Source organism: Silene latifolia, chromosome 2 (assembly GCF_048544455.1).
Source record: "Silene latifolia isolate original U9 population chromosome 2, ASM4854445v1, whole genome shotgun sequence".
Classification (NCBI taxonomy): Eukaryota; Viridiplantae; Streptophyta; class Magnoliopsida; order Caryophyllales; family Caryophyllaceae; genus Silene; species Silene latifolia.
The window spans coordinates 59,522,389-59,544,486 of NC_133527.1; the positions used below are offsets into that span (position 1 = coordinate 59,522,389).

The window sequence follows — 22,098 nt, forward strand, 5'->3', positions numbered from 1 at the left end:
TTTTGGATACATTTTATATTGTTTACGGATACACATGTCATTGAAGCCAGATACACATCTTATTAAAACCATATACACAAATCGTTAAAGTCAGATACACATTATAATACTTTTATATTTCTGGATACACAAGTTCATACTTTCGGATACACAAATTAGTACTATTGGATACACATGGTATAACTATTGGATACACATGTATTAATTAATAATAACACGTGGATCTAGTAGCTATACCGTATGTATCTGGGTGGTAATATGTGTATTCACTGCCACCTCGACCACCGCTGCGCCCACCACCACCACCACCACCGTCATATTACCACAACTGCTGTCGTCAGCACCACCATCACCATATTACCGCCACCGTCATCGTCGCAAACCTACACCCATATCTGCCATACCACCGCCACGACCACAAATACCAACACAAATACCACCACCACGACCACAAACTGACACGACTTTCATGACCACCACCACCATCCCAACGCCATTCTCTCTCCAACACACACATTTCTGCCATACGACCCCCGATTCAACTTTATTTTTTTTCGAAATTCGAGATCTAAATGTAGTAACTCCGCCGTCAAACAACCAGTCGACTCATAATCGGCCAAAGACGACGTTTCAGATTAGAAATCTTCCGAATAGCCATTAATATCAATGGTTTTGCGAAATTCAATTCGAGTTTTAGTAGATCTAAAAAAATGAGGGTGGGAACGATACAAAGATTCGACTTACTCGAGATCTTAGCCAGCCACCATGAATGAAGCACCGACGATTTATGAACGACAAAGAAGTGGTTTCACCGATGAGTGCTGCACCTCATGAAAGAAATGGTGTCACGCGGTGCCGGTGGATTCTGGTGTCGGGTTTCAGTGTTTGGTAGTGGTGGACTGATTAGAACGAGGGAGAGTATGAGAGGTTTAGGTGGGCTTCGCCGCCATATAGGTTGTCGGAGGAGACGCCGGCGTTTGGTGGTGATGGCTGTCGGAGTTAGGTGGTGGTGGATGGAGCATTAGTAATTAGAGAGAGGATGAGGGAGGCCATAGTCTGGTTAAGAAGTTTGGGAAATGTTGGGCTTTTTTCTTATCGACAAGTAATTGGGCTTAAATTTACGAAAAAAACTTGATTAAATGCGGTTCGCACCATAATTTGGTTCGCACAGATCCCGATTATATATATATATATATATATATATATATATATATATATATATATATATATATATATATATATATATATATATATATATATATATATATATATATATATATATATAGATAGATAGATTGATTTGGTGAATTGCCTTTAGGTGTAAGGAGGACGGTCCTTCCCGAGGACACAAGAATTTTCTATATATTTTTGTACGGTTTAACACTAGGTGGCACCAAAACGGACACGGACATGCACATGTGACATGGTATCCCATGAAATTTAGGACACGAGACACGTTATTTAAACTTAATAAAATATATTTTATAGTTATAAACGTTTGATTTTTTTTTTTGTAAAAGTATTTTAAATTCAAATACGTGATGGTAAAACTTGGCATTGACTAAGGCCTGTTTTTTTCTCGCTTTTTAGAGTGAATCGAATCAATCGAATCGAATGAAGTCGAATCGAATCGAATCGAATCAATCGAATCAATCAATCGAATCGATCAATCGAATCAATCAATCAATCGAATCAATCGAATCGAATCGAATCTTAATCGAGTTGAACTGAATTGAACTGAATTGAATTGGCAGAAATTATTAGAAGTGAATGAAGTTTAATTAATTTGAACTAACTAACTAATAATAATAATAATAATTTAATAATTTATTATTATTATTATTATTATTATTATTATTACACAAATTCTCATTATAGACGGACACTATCCGTCTATCCGTATAGACGGATACCATTTTCCCTCACAAAATATCCATTTGTCATAAAGTGGGGAAGCACATGGAGGGTGCCCCACCTTGTCCCCCCTACCCATTTTATTAGAGGTCTTTACCCGTCTGTTCGCCCCACCCGTCTATACCAAGACCTATTATTATTATTATTATTATTATTATTATTATTATTATTATTATTATTATTATTATTATTATTATACAACATTCTAGATACTTATCTAAAATAGTTCCACCGTTGGGAACATCTGATATTTTTTGGGAACATCTGATATTTTTTTTTTGTAGGGAACTGAACATTTGATATTGTTGCCTACTGCATGGAGACCATACTTCAATTTTTTGCACCAAAAAAGCGAGAAAGATCTGTAAATGTAGAAAACCAAAGAAAAATTAACTCACTTCCAACACCTAATTTCTCCACAGCTACCATTTTTTTTTCCTATATAACTAGCAAACCTTAAACACCAGTCTCCATATTATTCATCTCTCAAAACCAATTTTCCATCTAATTTCATCTTTCAAATCTACTCATTTTAGGATTCAAGGTATGTTATCTATCTAAACTTTTCCATTGTTTTTTTGAGACAGTATAGACAGCTGAATACATACATAGATTATTGAATGAAAATGATACATCTTGTTTGGAGCAACTTCGACTTGATAGAGACATGTTTGCACGGCTTGTCAATTTGATGGTTGAACGAAATTTGCTAGTAGATGGAAGATATATAAAGGTAGACGAACAAGTCGGAATTTTATTGTACATAATGGCTAAAGGAGCTTCTTATCGTGATGTTGCCGATAGATTCAAGCATTCTATTTCTACGATATGTAAGTATTTCATTAAAGCTTTAGATGCTTTGGTGATATTGTCGCATGATATCATTAGGCCGTGATACGGTCGTTATGTACCAAAAATAAATACCTAAGTTACAACTAACAGAAGCTAGCAGCAAGTAGGGTCGATCTCCACAGGGAGGCTAAGTTGCTAAATATCTGTCTAATTTGGTCTGTCGGATGTCACAATGTGGGGGTTTTAAAAGTGATTTTCTAAACTAAAGAGAATAAGGAAGAGGGAAATAAAAAGAAGGAAGCAGACAGATAAAGAGGAACAGCTAAGACAGACGGTTCACCATAATCGTTCGATTAAGTAATCTAGGTCTCGTCGTCAATGCAAATACGGTCTAAGGGGTAGCGAACGTCACCTTTCGGTCCTTAATTCACCCTAAAGTGTAAACAGCTTAACTTTCGCCCTCACTGCAATACCCTATTGTTCGCTACTAGTCTCGCCTCTTCCAACCTTTCGGTCCAGGTCGAGGATCACGAAGAAATAAATGCCTAATTGCGTCGACTCAATCAGACAGATACAATTAACTGCAGCATTTAACCAACAAAGACAATACCAGCATTAACCAAATAAATCGATTACTCTCTCTTCATAATTATGGATCCCCTATAGTCTTAGCATGAGAAAATTAGCTATTCACTAACATCGAATTAACAACAACAACAAATAGATGATTGAAATTCAGCATTATAAAAGACTAATAAGAATTGAATTAAAGTAATTACGATAACTAATATAGGGAAGAAGGAATTAAAGCAATAAAAATTATTAAGAGATTAAAGAAGAATGAAAAGTACCAGTAACAATTAATCCGAAAATAGAGAAAGAAGAAGCGTCGTCCGTCCCCTCTACTGAGTCCAGGGAATGAATGATATGTTATTAGGTCTAAACTACTCTTATTTATACTAAGTAGTATCCTTATTATTAACTAGATATAAGATAAACATAAGATAAAATCTAATTGTACTCGACACTATTGTTCTCGCTGTAGCTAGTACTCGATCGAGTGATTTATGTACTCGATCGAGTACTTTTCCTGCTTTGCGCACTGAACTTCAAACGGCTGCCATTTCTTCGTTACTTGGTCAAACAGGGCGATTCCGGTGGCGTTGGAAAGCTAAGAGAACAAAATTTCATATCCAATTGGAATCACCTGAATATCAGTTGTAGAACTCGAGATATGGCTCTCCAAAGTAGGCACTAGCAATTTGAAGTTCTTCCCTTGCTCGCCTAGCTATCTTTCTTCTTTGCGCATCCCAAAATAGCTACATTCTTGCTCCAAATTCACTCTTCCTTCAAATGCATGCTAAACGGACGGTAAAAGGCTTGATTTCATTACTTTCTGGGTTCATTCCTGCAAATAAGACAAAACAAACCAAAGCAGCATATTCGGGGCATTTCGTAGCATAAAACCACGATAAAAGCATAGAAATACGTGCATAAAATAGGCTAAAAAGACTATATAAAATGCACGTATCAGGCCGCATTATGATTTACTAGAGGTGCCTCCAGAAGTAGAAAATAACTCACTTTACTGGCCTTATTTCAAGGTAATATATTTTGTTCAACTCTATTATCTAAACATAATGAAATTTTTTTTCTACTTAAATAATTTATTAATATGTTGTACAACGCTATTATCTATTTTTCAGGATGCTATTGGCGCCTTAGATGGAACACATATAGAAGCAGTAGTTGGCGAGAAGGATGGTGTACCATTTCGTGGTCGTCATCAAAAGAAATCTTGGAATGTGTTAGCTTGTTGCTCGTTTGACAGAGTTTTTACATTTATCAACGTGGGTTGGGAAGGAAGTGCTCATGATATAAGAGTATGGCGGGATTCTTTAAGTAATTCGAAATTTTGTTTCCCACATCCACCTCAAGGTAAATGTAGCATATATTTCATATTTGTTTTTTTTTATAACTAAACATCTTAAGTCTAAACATTAATTATTTTTATATATGAACATTTGTAGGTAAATATTATTTGGTGGACTCGGGATATCCGAATACACTTGGGTATTTGTCTCCTATTAGCCATCCGAACGTTAGAAACCATGTGCCTGAATATAAGCATGCACCTCCTAGTGGAATATTTGAACATTTCAATTATCGACATTCATCTTTGAGAATGACGGTTGAAATGGCCTTTGGTCAGCTGAAGAGAAGGTGGAAGGTGTTAAAAAACATGCCACAAATGACAACGAAATATCAAATGTCAATTATCGTTTCCGCTTTTACACTTCATAATTTCATTCGGATGCATAAACTTGGTATACCAGTTATACAACATCCAAGTACTCAAGGAAGAACAGATTCAAACATGGATGATAAAGAACGGAAGAAACTCATGGACAAAGTTCGAACAAAAATTGCAAAAAAAATAGGGCGTGCTATTGGTGTCCATAATGACCACGATAATGAAGCACATCAAGATGATATGGAAGTCAACGAAGCAACATAGATGTTGTCTTTTGTGTTAATGATATCTATCTTTTCATGATTATGATTTTCAATTGTGTTAACAAATATTATTATTTGAATGTTATGAAATTTTATTTCTCAAGTTTCCCTAAAAAAAAGGTTTTTTTATTCCTCAAGTACCTTTTTCTCTACTCTCCCATGTAATAATAATAATAATAATAATAATAATAATAATAATAATAATAATAATAATAATAATAATAATAATAATAATAATAATTAATAATTAAAATAATAATAATTAATAATTAATAATTAATAATAATAATAATTAATATTAATAATAATAATAATAATAAATTGAACGTAATATAAATGCCGAGCCGAACTTGAGCTGAAATGAAATGAGCCGAATCAATCAATCGAATCGAATCAATCAATCAAATCGAAAACCGAATAGGTGAAATCGAATCAATCAATCAATCAATCAATCGAATCGAATCAATCGAAATGGTGAAAATAAGCGGAAAAAACAGGCCTAAAACTCATTTTCATTTCCCAGCCAAGTTAATCTTTCTAATCAATCTCTTTCGACAGCTCATTTCTCATCTAAAAGGACATTATTCACCTCAAATGATGTCCAAATAACACGCGTCGGATACGTGCCTAAATATCATGGATACGGGTCAAACGCGTGCCCAAATAAATGAAGAAAGTTAGACATGTTTAGGCGCGTGTAAACACATAAACTTGAAGGTCCTAAAGTGACCCCACATTCAGAGTTTAGCCGTTAACTAATTAAAAATTTGTGAATCGCAAGTTCTTCCTCGCACACTCTTACATTGGCATTGGTGCATCCGGTACTACTTACCAAAAAAAACATTGGCAATGGTGCACTTACTGTCCTCTGCTATTCCTTCCTTCACAACTTGACATCACTCTATATTCAAGCTTTTACTATTACTTGAGCTTCATCGTCTTCTTTTATCAGTCATCTAACTCAGGTATTTTTCAAAATATCTCTGTTTTCTGAATTCTACTGTTTTATACACAAATCATACTATGTTGTACTTGTACTTTCACAAAATCCCCGAACAAAATAATAACAGTATCATACATTCTCCTGTTTTTGGATCTTCTTGCTCAAGTTTTTATATTTATATGCAGCATTGACTTTATTTTGGTTTAATAATCTCACACCATGTTGTCCCCAAAACCACATTTTTTGAATCTATTTTATTTATTTAAACAGAATATTACCAAATATACAAATAAATATCACAAATTCTCATTATAGACGGACACTATCCGTCTATACGTATAGACGGATATCATTTCAAAACACAAAATACCCATTTGTCATAAAGTGGGAAGCACATGGGGGTGTCCCACCTTGTCCCCTACCCATTTTATTAGAGATCTTTATCCGTCTGTTCGCCCCACCCGTCTATACCAAGACCTATTGAATAAATATACAGAGCATTTTCTTGGAGACCAATTTTATTATAAATAAATATATTATATATTATTGGTAGGAATAGTCTTGATTGATCTAGGGTTATCGGACTAGTCTTATTCTGCTAGCTCGTCGGTAATAATACGACAACTCCACTTAATATGGTTTGCTTATTTTTATAATATAATAACATATAATTTGGTAGTGTAAAATTTGGATGATGACGGGATTTGAATTCAAGGTTGTAGACTCGTACTAGTACTTGGTACAAAATATTGTGTTAAGTATCAAGTGCCTATTTGTGATTTTCAAATTATTTTGATTTTCTCAACACAGCTGGGATTCTGGTGAATCTACATTTATTGGAGCATTTAAATTTAAATTATCTACTCCACGTCTGTATTCCTGACTTTTCTGCTTTCTTCTTAATTAATTAACTTAGTGCATCATTTTCTAGAGCCATACGATGGTGAAATGGTGAATCAGTTATTAGTTGTAGGAAAATTTGACGGAAATAATCCAACTTTGACCGATCTCCTATTTTTAACCCTCCCGAGTTTTTATTAAATGTACTGATTAATTTTGAAATACTATCTGTGATGAAGAGGGGAGGGGGGCAATAGATTCCTTATTCTATGTGTTTTTGTGTTAATTCAATATATACCCAAATGTTAGTTTTTAATTATTTAAAAATGTGATGCGTTCAATCAGAAGGAACAGGAATTTTTTAGCAGTAAACTTGAATTATGGGATTCATAATGATATCAGTAGGCTTATTTTAATATTAATTGATGATGCTTCATATTAATTGATTTGTCAAATAGTTGAGCAGTCACTTTCTTCTGTGCTAAAAGAATGGTTTAAAAATGATGAGTTTTTTAATTGTTTATCTGTCGGTAATGCAATCCAGTATCTCCAAAAGTCCCCTGCTTAAAGCCAAACTACTAATCTGCTTAATGATTATTCCCTTTTTCCTGCGACAATGACACTGTCGGTTGGGTTTTATTTTTGACAGTAACATTAATAGGCATTTGGTGCTGAGGATGCAGAGAAGTCCGCCGTTGAACACAATTTTCCTCAGTAAGGATTTCGGGTTTTCTTAGGTAATGTTTTAGTTTTGTATAAGCTCATGATAATTGATAATGGTGCATAATTTGATGGTTGAAGTATGGTGTAAGAGACTTCTGACATGATTTTAGTATCTTATGTGACTTTGAAGTCAAGCTCAGGTTGGACAAAAGTTTAAAGAGCCTGCCTCTAAATACAAGGTAATATTCACGTATTGTGCTTGGTAACTTAAGTTTTACATTCAATCCCTCTTATGCAAATTGTTCCTGCATTGGCCGTCTCTTAAATGTAAGCAAGGTTGAGGAACATGTGACTTTTTTTTTTTTTTTTTTTTTTTTTCTGTGGCGTTCTTCTGTAGTTCTCCCTTTTTGTTTTTCATCTTCCCTTTTTATTCGCATTTTGAGGCGTGCGTTCACCCATGGACAGTTCGAAAGGATGATTCATGTCAGCCGACCCCAAATCATTTTGGGATTAAGGCTCTGATGTTGTTGTTGTTGTTGTTGTTGGCGTTCTTCTGTAGCGTGTTTGATATGTCAAATGCCAATTCGACTGTCAGTTTTGGCTGCCAAATAGGGATGTCAATGGATCGGGTTCGGGTCGGGTGAAGCCTCATCCGTCATCCATCCGTCTTTTTAAAATCTCATCCAACCCGTCCGTCATCCGTGAAACATATCATCCGTCATCCATCCATCCATCATCCATGGATGAAACGGGTGGATCGGGTGATAAACGGGTGTTGTGCATTTATAATTTCAAGTTTAAAAAAATGATGATTTTTTTTTCTCTACAAAAATAAAGTTAGATAATTAATTTAGTTTAACTTTCTAGTGGGTAGGCTTACAAAATATTTATATTGAGAGTAGAAAAAAATGAAAATTTAAATATTTTATATCTTAATAATGTGTTATATGTAATAAAAATTAAATTAAAAATAATAAAATCGGGTGATGGATGGATGGCGGGTGGATGGCGGGTGGAATTTCTTCATCCAACCCATCCGTCATCCACATCCGTTTCATCCGTCATCCATCCACCATCCATTTAAATCGGGTTTTCATCCATCTTTTAGGATCGGGTGGATCGGGTTTTGATGGATGCGGGTGAAATTGACATCCCTACTGCCAAATGCATTGGATGTCGAACCTATCAAAGTGGTTGGTCAATGACTCGAAGCCAATAAGCTGTACCTTGTTAGTACTTTGTTTAGACTGTATAGCAGGCCATAAATAGTTTCTGGCATTGATTGGTGGTCACTATGATCTTTGGGATTGTTGGCCAACTAAACATTTGGTAGCTTCTGGTTTGACCATTGTTTTTTCTTCGCTAACATAACCACAATGATCATATGAAAGTGATATCACTTAGACAAATCAAATTTGGTGAAAGTGTGAAACTCTTGCAAGGCCTCGGTTGTTCTTGTAAGGCCATGATTAGTGAGTGGTTGAATGATCAGTTTGTGAATGCGACTATAGAAAATTTTACGAGTCCGGGTCGAATGAATTTGTGAACCTTTGTTCTAAGTGATAGATGAACCATCTCAACCAAAACCTTAAGGTGATGGTTGAGGCCCAACAATTATAAATATTCCTATTACGCTCCCTCACTCAAATGCCCATTGGGCTTGAAGAGTGGTTGGTTGTGCACCGGCTCCCCGGCCTGTATGCTGGAATCCACTTCGAGTTTTTGAGGAGTTTTGAGGTTGCCAGGATTTGAACCCGTGACCTTCGGTCACACTGGCTCTGATACCATGATAGATGAACCATCTTAACCAAAACCTTAAGGTGATGGTTGAGGCCCAACAATTATAAATATTCCTATTACTAAGCTCGATGGGTGAGTGTCCAACCTTAATCTGTAAATGGGTTTATGCAAAGTTCTGTTTGTTGTGGTGCATGATGCAAAGGCTGCCATTAGTATCTAGAATTAGGTGTATTTACTTGGTAGTTACAAGGTCATAAATCAAAGTTGTGGACATGATGTGCCAACCGTATTTTGTGTGAAGGTATGCAAGGTCATCCCTTTCATTTTCACTCGTGTCATTAACTTTCATACTTCAATAAAACATTCATACTTTTGTGTAAGGTTTCTTTCCTGGATGTGTTATGTCGTCTTGTAGAAGCACCATTTTCTAACTGAGTGCCCAGAAAGCTCTTCTATATGCTTTATTGCCATTGGGTTCAATTTTGGAGCTCTTCTATTTACTTTAATACTCCCTCCGTACCACACCAAAGGTAACGTAGGGAAAAATGGAGTATTTAAGAAAAGGTGGAAAAAGTAAGGGTAAAGTGGGGAAAAAATAGGTGGGGTATGTAATTGTGGGTATAATTGTGGGTTGGAATGTGGGGTATGTAATGGCATTTTGTGTAAATATCAAATGGGTATAAGGATAACTTGGTAATATTGTTGGCCAAATAAGGGATGTTACCTTTGGTGTGGTACGTCCGTTTATAGTAAGTGTTACTTTTGGTGTGGTACGGAGGGAGTATGTTTTTATATTTGTTTTTCTTGTGGCAGAAGCTCTGAACAGTGGCAGGAACATCATGTATTATGTAATGCAGTTAATCCAAGTGTAAATTGTTTGATGCTTGCTTGTGTTCTGTTAGATGTCAAGGTAACTACTGTATATGATATCAGCATATCTTCAATCTGATTTTAAAGAGTATTATCAGAGCCTTCTTTTATTGATTTTTTTTTGTTTATTGTAGGAACTTTTGAAGATGAAGTTGCAAGTCGCTCTTTCTTCTGTCCTGATCCTGGTTTTGATTCATCAAGTAACATGTTAGTAATTGAGGCTAAGCTGTTCTCTCTATCTAATTCCGTGCAGTGTCATCATACATAGTATTCTGTATCTTTTGCAGCTTTGCCTAAAACTACGAACGTAGAAAATGCCACGCAATTTATTACTCCCTCTGTCCCGGTCATTTGTTGTCCTTTTCCATTTTAGGGTGTCTCAGTCATTTGTTGTCCTTTCTATTTTAAGAATGAACTTGATGAGTAATTTGATCATTCACACCCAATTTGTTCCACTTGTCATTTAGCTATTGGCCCTCTCCTCTTTCCTTGGTCTTTGTGCCAAAATCAAAGGACAACAAATGACCGGGACGGAGGGAGTATTTTTTTAAAATAGCCAAAAATTCATATTTCATCGGGCATCGGAATAAACCCTTCACTGCTTTCATAAAGTCGATCTGATATTCCAAACAGGGAAAAGGTTTTGTCGTTTGAGCAGGAGTTTCTTTGGAGCATGGTCATAAATGGTTCCATTATGTTATCTAACGCTTCTTGCATGACGGATTTCCAACCTTTCATTATGTTATTTCTTGTTAAACTAAGCCCCGCAAAAATCGACAACCAAAACTGTAAAATATTGTTGCTATTTTACGTATACTTCCTCGTCTTGGTTTATATTAGCTGTTTGTTTTCCGAAACAAAATTTGGTTAGCAGGCCTTTCAGCAAATGGTATACGTATTTGAGAAAAAAAAAAAAAAAAAAAAAGAGGCAGAGCATAGATTACTACCATGAAAAATCAACTCAAATATCATATTTTAAGAATAAATTCTGAACATAATTCATTTTGTAAACTCTTCGGAAATTCCAGCTGCATCCTCTGCAATGTGTTTAAATATGAATGGATTGCATCCTCACACTAAAACGGGGATGAACAACATCACTACATTAGATACATGTATGTGTTAGATGCATGTATGTAGAAGATCATTTATAATATACAGGTGTTTATTTGATGTATTCGCGTATCTTTTGATTATTGGTAGTAAGTTCATCTATTTTCTACAAATCTACAATAAATATACAACTATCGTGTTTTAAATACTAATTATGTTTGCCCCATTAGAATAAAGTTATTTTCTTAAAACAACGGTTTACTGAACAATTCTCTATAGTTTAAACAAAATGCAGTGGACACAAAAATTTCACTATTTATCCTGTATATGTCGGAATATTTGTTTTTGTTATTTCTGTAATGAATCTGGGAAGCAAAATTGATTCCTTTCTTATTGGTTGCAGCACAGATTTCAAATACATCTGAAAGTAGCTGGACATGTATATGCTCTACAGTTCATCAAGAAATGCAAGGTTCCATCATTGCAGGCAAATGCTCAGGATCTTGTGACTGCGGACCTGGTATGCTAGTGCTCTCTTCCTGTCATTAGAAATTATGTCAAACTAGAAGAAGTTGAACTTCACAGTAATACAACATCACTACCCTAGACCCCTAGTTCCTCAATGACTCCCAAAAGTTGCGGGCAGGGAGTCGGATGTTGTAGGAGTAGGAACTTGCGAATTCCAACACAAAATATAATAAAGGAATGAGAGAATTAATTGGCAGGAAAATATTTGATTATTATATCACACTCATTATTAAACAATGAGTTTTTACAAACTATTTTTACATTACAAGGAATGTTAATATCCTCATAAGTTTTACTAAATAATCTGTGATTAGAATCAATTGTAAATTCACAATCATTCTATATTTCCATTTACTAAATATAGTTATTCAAGCTTGATTTTCTTGAGATGTACACAGTCTTACCCCCTGTGGTAGCAACACCAAGAGGTTGTTTCTGTATGACTCATAGTGAAAACTACGTCAAGAATTACATTGAACAAACTGATGATATTCACAATAAAAAGATGTGGAACCACTTTAATGAGTCTTTGGCTCAATTGGAAATGATTTTTTTTTTCTTTCGATTGTTGTAATTGCTTATTCAATGCATGGGAGAACAAATTTTCCAGCTCCAGTAAGTTGAAACGGAATATGATGTTTACCTGGCATGAGATCTGGATTTCCTTCTTCTTTCTGGAACTTAGTGCGATTTTTCCTGTTCAAACCAGCAGTGTCAACTGGCAATAAATGGTCGTGTATCTGTGATGGCGGTCAGTTACCCTATTTGGCGACAGATAATCTGAACAGTGACTGCTTTACTTCCTGCAATTGCAGCTCTGGTAATGTTCTGATATTTTAATGTGGTTTATGTTAATCGCTTACTAATCTGTTGGAAGGGTTTTCAGTTTTATCCATGTTTTCTCCTATTGAAGCTTCTTAGGATTTACTCTATTATCCCCTCAATCCCAAAACAACATTCTAAAACATTAAACTAGAACTTCATAACCAGTTCTTCGATTCACTGTGAGCCAATTCTATAAGTCAAACTTCAGAGATTCTAGATGCCGTTAGTACTAAAATTTCTGTCTCAATCATTTGTTTACCTTTGATTAAAATACCCCTAAAAAAGAATAAAAAGGTAATCAAATAATTGGGATATAGGGAGTATCAAGTTTCCACACATTCATCATGTATAGTACTAAATTTCTCCGATAAGCTTAGATGAAATTGGTTTAAGATTTTGCTTACAACGTTGTGGTGCTCAGGGTATGGAACCACGGAAGAGATAAAATGTCGTGTTTTAGTTCCATATTAAAAGCATAAAACATTTCGTGCTTATTCTTGTGACATGAGGTGGTCACTTTTGGTTTCTTTTTTCGTCTGATAACCACTTCTGACGTCTCAGACTAACGACAGATTCATATATGAGGACATTGATCTGTTCTTTAAGACAAATATGTCTGAAACCGATGAGATGGTTCCTTAACTTTGCCATATAGTCATATGGAATCACTGAATCCTTTTCCGTATATTTGAGGCTATGTAAGCCTACTTGTCGCATTTAAATTGTTATTTACAGGCAGAAACATAATGAGTTGATAAGGTTTTATATGATTTCATCTCAAGTAAGGTTTTATAAACTTTTTAACAGGAGTCGTTTCTGATGCACATTCTCCCCAAAAGCACATCTTCAGCAAAACAGTTGTGATCATTCTCTTTGTATGTTTGGTGCTTACTACATTGGCATGTATTGCATCTTTGGTATGGTACTTCTATCAAAAAGACAAACAGCGCTCTCAAAAAATATTATCAGAGAAAGCATCCAGCTACAATAGTGCGACTGACCTAATAAGACATAAGTCTCTTCCTCAGCCTCCATCCAGATTTGCTGATTCCTTTATGACTGATTCCTTTGAAGGTATGTTTGTTTATTAATATTTTCAAGACTATATTAATTAAATCACACATGTTTATCTCAGAGATGAAGCTAAGAAAACCCTAAGTATGGGTCATTTTCACTTAGTTGTCACATGTTTGTTTTATTTTGTGGTCTTTAAGTTTTAATTTTTTTAAGTTTGATAAATTTAGCAGTGTAAAACATCATTTTTCGAGAATAACTATGTGGTTACACCACGGGTCTATCTTTTCACTGGCACGCTGTCAATCAAAGCTAAACTGCCAATTAATGTTCTTATTCCTTGGCTTCTTGAGGACTTCAATCGGTATATGTACCAATTTTTTTGATTAAAAAATAAACATTCAAAACGAGGTTGTCTTGGCATTTTGCACTCAAGCATATGGTATATGGTATCTGCATCACATATCATATTGTCTTAATATCTTCTTGCAGGGTGTATTAGCATTGCTTCCCTTCTATTCAGACGAAAAAAGGGAAAAATATGTGGTGCTGTCATCCATTTTCCATATTTTGAATTGGAACAAGCAACAAACAAATTTTCTGATGCTAAGCTAATTGGTGTTGGGGGAAGCAGCCATGTGTATAGTGGACATCTTATAGATGGTAGGACAATAGCGGTCAAGCGGCTTAAAGCTTCTAACGAGTTGGATTCAGACTCCGAGTTTTTCAGAGAGGTATCAGCTCCCTTGATTTTGCAATCTTTCCAAAAAAATTGCGACTTGTGCCTGGCTGCCCAACATATTTCCTATCATTATAGCTTTATTATAGTGGCATAAAAATATATATGAGACGGTCTTACATGTGAGATCAGGCCATTAACTTTATTGGGGTGGAACCAACCAGAAAAAGAAAAATCCAAAAAGCCGCATATAAATTATGACTACCTAAGGATTTGATTTGGTCACACGCGTGAAACCATCTCATACATGATTCATTGTTGTATGGGTGTCAAAAAAATATTCTTTGGAATAATAATTTTCAGGTTGAGCTAATATCAAGACTACATCACTGTCATATTGTACCACTTCTTGGTTACTGCTCTTTATCATCGGGAAAACAAAGTGATAGGTTACTTGTGTTCGAGTATATGGGGAATGGCAACCTGAGAGATTGGCTAGATGGAGCTACAGGAAAGTACTTAGACTGGAGAACCCGTATCTCAATTGCTCTTGGGGCTGCTAAAGGTTTGGAGTATCTACATGAAGCTGCTGCCCCACGAATTTTGCACAGAGATGTCAAGTCCACAAACATTCTACTGGATGAAAATTGGAGGGCAAAAGTAAGACAATCAACTGTTCATTTATATTATTTCATCTTCCTTTGTGCATCTAATATCAAAAACCTTGTAGAAGATAGGCTTAGCAGAAGCTGTAGAAGACTTTGTTCATACAGTGTCAGCAGCAATGATATTCTATTTGTCCGCCACAAATTTTCATATGATATGATTAACCTGAAACCGACTCAAAGTAATAGGGTAGATATATTTAAATTTGTTTTGAGTGTGATAGAGGGATCTATTCGATAGGCTCTTTAGTTTCTCGTATATTGGTTTCGCTCCCATTAAATCAACACGAGACGATATCTCAAGAGACTAATTGCCCAATCGTCTGGAGTGAAAGAAAGGTGATAAAAGAGGCTGCTATTGAGTCAAGAAGTATTACTGTGAGCCATCAAATCTTAACAAAACATAAGAAAATAATTTATCTAGAATGGGATTCGTCTTTAGATTATTAAAGTGAATTGCCGAGTTGGGTACCTAATTGGGTAACCAAAGGACAATTCCCATCTTATTTCCACACTTTATGTAAGACAATTGTAACTCCCTGACAACTTTCATGGTTTGCACTTTGCAACTTGAAGGTAACTGATCTCGGTATGGCAAAACGTTTAAGCACGGATGGTTCAGCCAGCTATTCCTCTTCTCCTGAAAGAATTCAAGGAACCTTTGGTTACTTTGCACCAGAATATGCCATTGTCGGGAAAGGTTCACTTAAATCAGATGTTTTCAGCTTTGGAGTAGTTCTTCTAGAATTGATAACTGGCCGGGCACCTATATTCAGTGTTTCTAACATTGAAGAAAGCCTTGTCCTCTGGGTATGTATTTTGTTCTTATTATTCTTTCAAATGGCATGAATTTGGTGACTATGAAAGTTCTTCCATCTACCCATGCAATCACCTCCAACGCCACCTTTATCATAATGCCTCACAGGCTCCCATTATCAGTAGGGAGGTAGGCTGCATGACCATGTACACAACCTTACTGTTGCGTTTAAAACACAGAGAGGTATGACACATGTTGAAAATCGTGTTGTGATTTGCGCCTACAGCTACTCACAATAAAAAGAAGACCAGACTGTTTACTCAGTATTTGTTTTCACTAAAAATGGAAACCATCTACCCATGCAATACTGCAGTCAAAATTTAAGCCCAAACTCAGATTAGAGCCATTTTGCTTTATTAATCAAGTCAATAAGAAGCATGATTTACTATTTCAATAACGGTTCCTCCCTCCATCCCAAATTAACTGTCCCTTCTAAATTTAGTAAGGAAAAACAGTGAACATCCACTATAACCCATTAACCCCTACTTAAGACTTCAAATTCTCCTTAAAAATTACTCCCTCAATCACGTCCTCATTTCTTTAAATTTTAGGGGTTAAATTGTTTTTTTTTTTTTTTCACTTTTTCTTAAAACTTTCCATTAAGGAAAGTAAGACAATATTATCTGGACGGAGGAAGTATATTACCTGCCAACTTTAATTTCACTGGCTAGTTAGCTGGCAACTGAGATTAAGACCGACATTACGTGTCAAACAACTGCCTTTATTTTGCTGCAGGCTGCTCCTCGCTTACAGAATAGTAAACGAGTAATAGCCGAGTTGCCTGATCCTCATTTAAATGGGGAATTTCCTGAAGAAGAGATGCAAGTTATGGCCTACTTAGCAAAGGAGTGCTTGCTGTTAGATCCTGAATGCCGGCCTAGTATGAGTGAAGTTGTTCAGGTCCTATCCACAATTGCTCCTGATAACTCAAGCCGTAGAGGATATTCCACAAATTTTTTTCAGGTAAAGACACTTGAGCTATAATAAATAGGGATGTTTCAACCTCGGTGATGAGTTCCACAGCTTAACAATAGTCTTTATTAAGTACTCCCATTAAGGAAACCAGAGTTAAGTACAATCTATAACCTAGGTTGCACGAAAACGGACACGGACACGCCACACGGCACTTCAAAATTTTTAGGACACGGACACGGCAAAAAAAAAACATATTAAAATAAAGGGAATTTGAAGACCATTATAACCAACATCTAAACTTTGGTCATTAAAAGGCCACAAAATCGTAAAATGACAACCAATATTAATATCTTATATGTTAAAATCAACGTCTTAAAAACTACAAATTTCCAAATTACAAACCCAAATTTAAATAAACATTCAAGTCTTACAAAATTAAATAAAAAGTATCAAAGGTTCCAAATTACAAACCCAAGTTCGAGTCTTACAATACTATTCGTCATAGTTATCAAACCGAATATTTTTTGCAAAATATATTAACATTAAAATGCACCAAAAATAAGTTGGACAAACAATGCTCACCAAAAGCTGAAAAAAAGGGAGTTCACGGATCATCCTTTGCACCATTGTAATTATTCATTAAACTTCTTTCGTTTTTTTTTTTTTTTTTTGCAGCAGCAGTAAAGAAAGGGTAATTAAACTTCTTTCGGTAAATGGGAATAACAACTTAGTTATTCGCTTCCGAAAATTACCCCTAAATCAAACAAACCCTAACTTCCGAAAAATCAACAATTTTCAAATTTAAAACCCCCAAATTTAATAATAACAAAATAATTATGTAGAACGATTGATTTTGATTAATTTTATTATTTAGAAGCTTATTATTATGTATAATATATATATAGTTTAATATAGAAATAAAATATAGAAATAAAATATAGATTGAGAAATTAGAGGGAAATGAAAAAGCAGATAAGTGGCGAGCAGAGGTTGTTGGCGGCGAAGGGGAGGCCGACGGCGGTCGGACTAAGGCGAGGGGAGGCTGGAAGGTGTCGCAATGCAAGAGAAAAAAAGAGGAGAAGTGAGATGTAAGGGGAAAATGGAAAAGTGAGATGTCCTGATAACTAATAAAGTGAGATTTTGATTTCAAAACTGCTTATTTGGTGTGTACACCCTACACGGGCCGTGTCCAACCATATTGGACCGTGTCCGACACGTTTTCTTTTAACATAAAAACCGGGGACACGGTTCAAGAAGTGTCCAGAACGTTTTGAGGCGTGTCCTACGAGTGTCCGTGTCTGACACGGGAACGCTCAAAACTAGGCGTGTCCGTGCAACCTAGTCTATAACTACTAAAAATCAGTAAAGTACTCGTGACTTAATTAATGGTAAGTGAGAGGCACAATGACCTCGAGTAACATGGTTCAGTTCCACGTCCAGCTGTTGATGTGAAACAAAATATGATATGGTGATAGGAATGTAAGGAAAAATTCATTTTATTCAATGTTGCAATTTTCAATTCTGTTGCTATTATTCTGTTGCCTGAAGTGATATTTCTCCTATTCACAGAACTTGTCTCTTCACAATGCGAGAAGTGAACAACCAGCTAGGGGGAGATCCGTGAACCAAGTCGAGGTTGTTGTAGATTCCGAGGAGCTTAAGCAAATGTGTCCAAGTAGGTGGTCGTCAAGATCACTGTCTTTGGATGCAGACCGTAATCTCTTTGCCGATAGCATTGCGCAGCCAATCAATCTGTCAGCAGTTCAGTATATAGACCGATTGCTACATTTGTCAGCAACAAGGATGTCTAATAATACTAATGGTGGTGATGAGGTGGACTTGACACAGCCTCGTTTAGAAACATTTTGTGTCGAGAATGGCCATTAGTCACGGCTTTTCCAGTATGAATAATATAGGTGGTAGTCGAGTTGTTTTATAGACAGAATCTTGGAAATGAAAATACAGTATGGTTTGAGTCTTGTTGTGATAAACGTGTGATTTTTCTATAGTTGTAAAATGGAAATAATATAATCTATGTGCTTCAATTATGCACCGCGGCACCCAAACTCCAAGACCACCCAACCCACCAGACGCAGTCCGAAGCCACCCCTCAAAGTTGCCTAACGGCTTTGAAGACACCGCCAATAATCATTCACCACCCTCAAAGTTTCTTAACATAAACGACCAGATCCTACTATTAAACGCACTTTTATCATTAATGATCAATCTCCTGCTTTAAACATAGAATACTTTACATCATTAATATGCTGATATTAATTGATTAGTAAATTTTTTGTTTGCATTTAATTAAAAAATAATAACCCAAAAAAAAGGATTAATTGATAAGAATAATCCAAACTATTACTGGTCTGCTCAAAATCACCTCAACTGTTTATTATTCCAGAATAATTTGATTTATCCTATCATTTAACTCTTAGGGGCGTTTGTTTCGCGCATAGGTATGAGTTTGGAATCAGGAATCATATCTGGGTGATATGGGTGGAACTCCATTCCTCATACCCGTGTTTGTTTCAATTCTAAGCGGTATAGGTTTGAAACTCGGTTAAAGTTGAAATATGTAAAATAAAATATTTTAAATAATAATTTTTGATATTATAAAATCATGAAAATAATTTTTTGCTCAAATAAGTATATAAAAAATTGATTTACAATATGTCATAATTCTTGTTTTCACATGTTTTACTCATTATAATTTGATACCCATGGTCTTTCCTTGGGTACGAGAAACCCCTCATGGGTTTGAGGTATATATATAAAACGTCTATAAATCTCAAACAAGTACTTCCTTTGGATTTGGCTCATTCTAAACCCATACCTCATATATTTTTTATTTGAACCACCCCCTCTAAATGCTTTCTTATTGGTAGTGACATGTGATAACCGGTAACTTTAAACCTTTACCAAGTAACCTTTCTCTTCTCTATGTATTCTTCTTCCTTTGTTTTACTTTTCTTCATTTTCATTTATCACTAAAGACCATTATTCTCTAAATTTCTTCCTCCATTTCACTTCCCCAAAATCTGAAAGGTAAACTTTCTTCGTTTCTACCCATAACTTCCCAACCCGACCAACAACCATAAATTCATGTTCCTTTTCTATTGGGCAGCCATCATTATCTAAAAACTAAAATGAAAATGGTAAACTATTTCCTTAACCTACTCAGATTACTAAAAAATGGGCATATCGGACGATCTCCAAGTCCAAATCAGAGTTACAATGTTTCACCACATCTGAACACTCCGAAACAAAACAAAACAAAACGACGCATTTATGTCTAGAAAAAAAAAAAGAGTTGTTAGCAATGAGCTAGTGAGTATGTCGTCGGGGCACATACAAATCATTAAAGCATTTAATAAAGAAGGCTAATTGACAAATCATTTCTATCAACAAGGCAACAAAGCAAACAACTGGGTTTTGATTATTTTATTTTTTTCAAATTTGGGAAATAATTGAATGAAAAGATTCGAACTTTGAGAAAAATGGGTTGAAAAATCTGGAATGACAAAGTAGAAGAGAGGAAAAGTGGAATTTTCGCGAGAAATTACGAGAAAATGTGATACGATGATTGGAGAAATTAGGGTTAATTAATTTGGGGAAAAGTTTATCATTCTGGGAAATTTGGGTCATTGGATGTATTGAGTAATGATTAGGAAGAAGAAGGAGATAAATAAGTTAGGTTTTGGTTAATGAAGGGTTTAAAATAAGTTTAAGAGGTAACTTGTTCAATAGGTTGCCCTTTCGTCAATGAAATTAAAGATAAATGATGGAATAAATAAGATTATTATGAGATAATGAATATGTGAGATTATTTTAAGTAGGTCAGCAATTGAATTATTCTTATTAATTAATCCAAAAAAAAACATAGTTGCTCTTTACTCTTTTATGGGACTTTTGCAATTAGTTTTCCATTACTTACCCTTCCCCCAAAAACAAAGTAAACAAACTCTCTATAATTCTCTTCCCCACAACTTCAATCAAATCTATCAAATTAATCAATTATGGACCCTAATTCTCAAATTAATCAAGTAACTAGTATTGGTACCCGGTTTCGCCTAGACTACCTCTATTTAGTATTAAAATTTATTTCAATTAATAAAACTATTTAAAAGTTACATAACTAATAAATTTATCATTAATATATATTTTTATGACATATCTTAAAATTACGATGAAATAAATTATGAGACATATTCACTGTAACACCCCGGCCCAAACCGGTCGGGAGCGGTTACTTATGATAGCTCACTGATGCGTGCCTATTTCATACATTTACTTTACTCATTTGCACGCATTTCTATGCTTATTTAGTAGCGACAGGCTACTATTCTCCCATGAATCGGCTACTTTGGGTTATTTTGTATTTCGTGTAGATATGGACCCGAAAGGAGTGTTAAACAAGCCAAAACTCGTCCCCAGAGTTGCATTATGGATACTAGTGAAGTTAGGCTCGGGAATGATCATCTTGGAATGCGTGAAGACGAAAGGAAGCATGATTAAGTGATGATTGACGCTGCTGTTCACCTAGAAAAGTCGATCGACTGAAATTCTGGTCTATCGACTGGACAAAGTGGTCGATCGACTGAAATTATGGTCGATCGACTATTTTTCTTACCAGGCCGTGTTTGCTTAGTTAGTATTTCGGCCCATTAGTCGTTTAATTAATAATTATCAGCTAATTCTATATAAACAGAAGTTGAGAACTTTATTAGGGCACCTTTTACTTTTGCAAAAATATTGTTTTACGTTACTTTGCTCCTTCAGGTTTTCGGATCTAAACTTGTAATTCCTCACCTTCAATTCGGTAATTTCAATCGTTCTTCGTTCTTTATTTCTATTATTTTTCTTTTATCGTTCTTATTGTTTTCGTTTTATGCTAGTTGAATATCTATTTAGTTCCATCATGCAAATCTTAGTTTTCTTCTCTACTTTAATTGTTGTTCTTCATTTAATTATGCGTAGCTAAACTTCTTGTGCTAGGATTTAGGGGATCCGTTGTTCAATGACTTAATATGTTAGGGTTTTTGGTTTGGCTGTTTACTCCGTCTGAATTGTCAATCGTGGCATCTGATAGCGGTTTGATTAATTAAGCGCACGTAATTAATTGACCATCTTGTTAAACATTGACCTGGATCGAGAGATTGGAAAAGGCGAAGACTTGCTACGACCAATAGGATACTCTAATCAGGGCGAAAGCCACATTAGGATTCTAGGGCAAACAGTGGACCGAGAAGACCTGTTCAGTACCCTTCAGACCGTTTATTGCTGACCGTTGACCTTATCTTAGATCGTTGTAGACTGCGGT

The 22,098-nt window shown here is 35.3% G+C and overlaps 1 protein-coding gene across 18 annotated transcripts; it reads left to right on the plus strand.

The window, feature by feature from the left end:
• Positions 1-5,988: 5,988 nt before the first annotated feature.
• On the plus strand, positions 5,989-18,832 carry LOC141642783 (receptor-like serine/threonine-protein kinase NCRK). Of its 18 annotated transcripts, none has more exons than XM_074451714.1 (13): positions 5,993-6,188; positions 7,656-7,743; positions 7,840-7,908; positions 10,223-10,319; positions 10,414-10,486; positions 11,736-11,852; positions 12,570-12,680; positions 13,493-13,759; positions 14,192-14,433; positions 14,742-15,038; positions 15,620-15,853; positions 16,596-16,823; positions 18,345-18,832. In XM_074451714.1, the coding sequence occupies exons 4-13, from the start codon at positions 10,290-10,292 to the stop codon at positions 18,660-18,662; spliced, it is 1,917 nt and encodes a 638-aa protein (XP_074307815.1). In that variant the 5' UTR covers positions 5,993-6,188; positions 7,656-7,743; positions 7,840-7,908; positions 10,223-10,289; the 3' UTR covers positions 18,663-18,832. The 18 variants fall into 18 exon arrangements, with proteins under 18 accessions (XP_074307832.1, XP_074307831.1, XP_074307827.1 ...); XM_074451722.1 differs by having other exon boundaries at positions 12,573-12,680; XM_074451713.1 differs by having other exon boundaries at positions 7,860-7,908.
• The last annotated feature ends 3,266 nt before the right edge of the window (positions 18,833-22,098 follow it).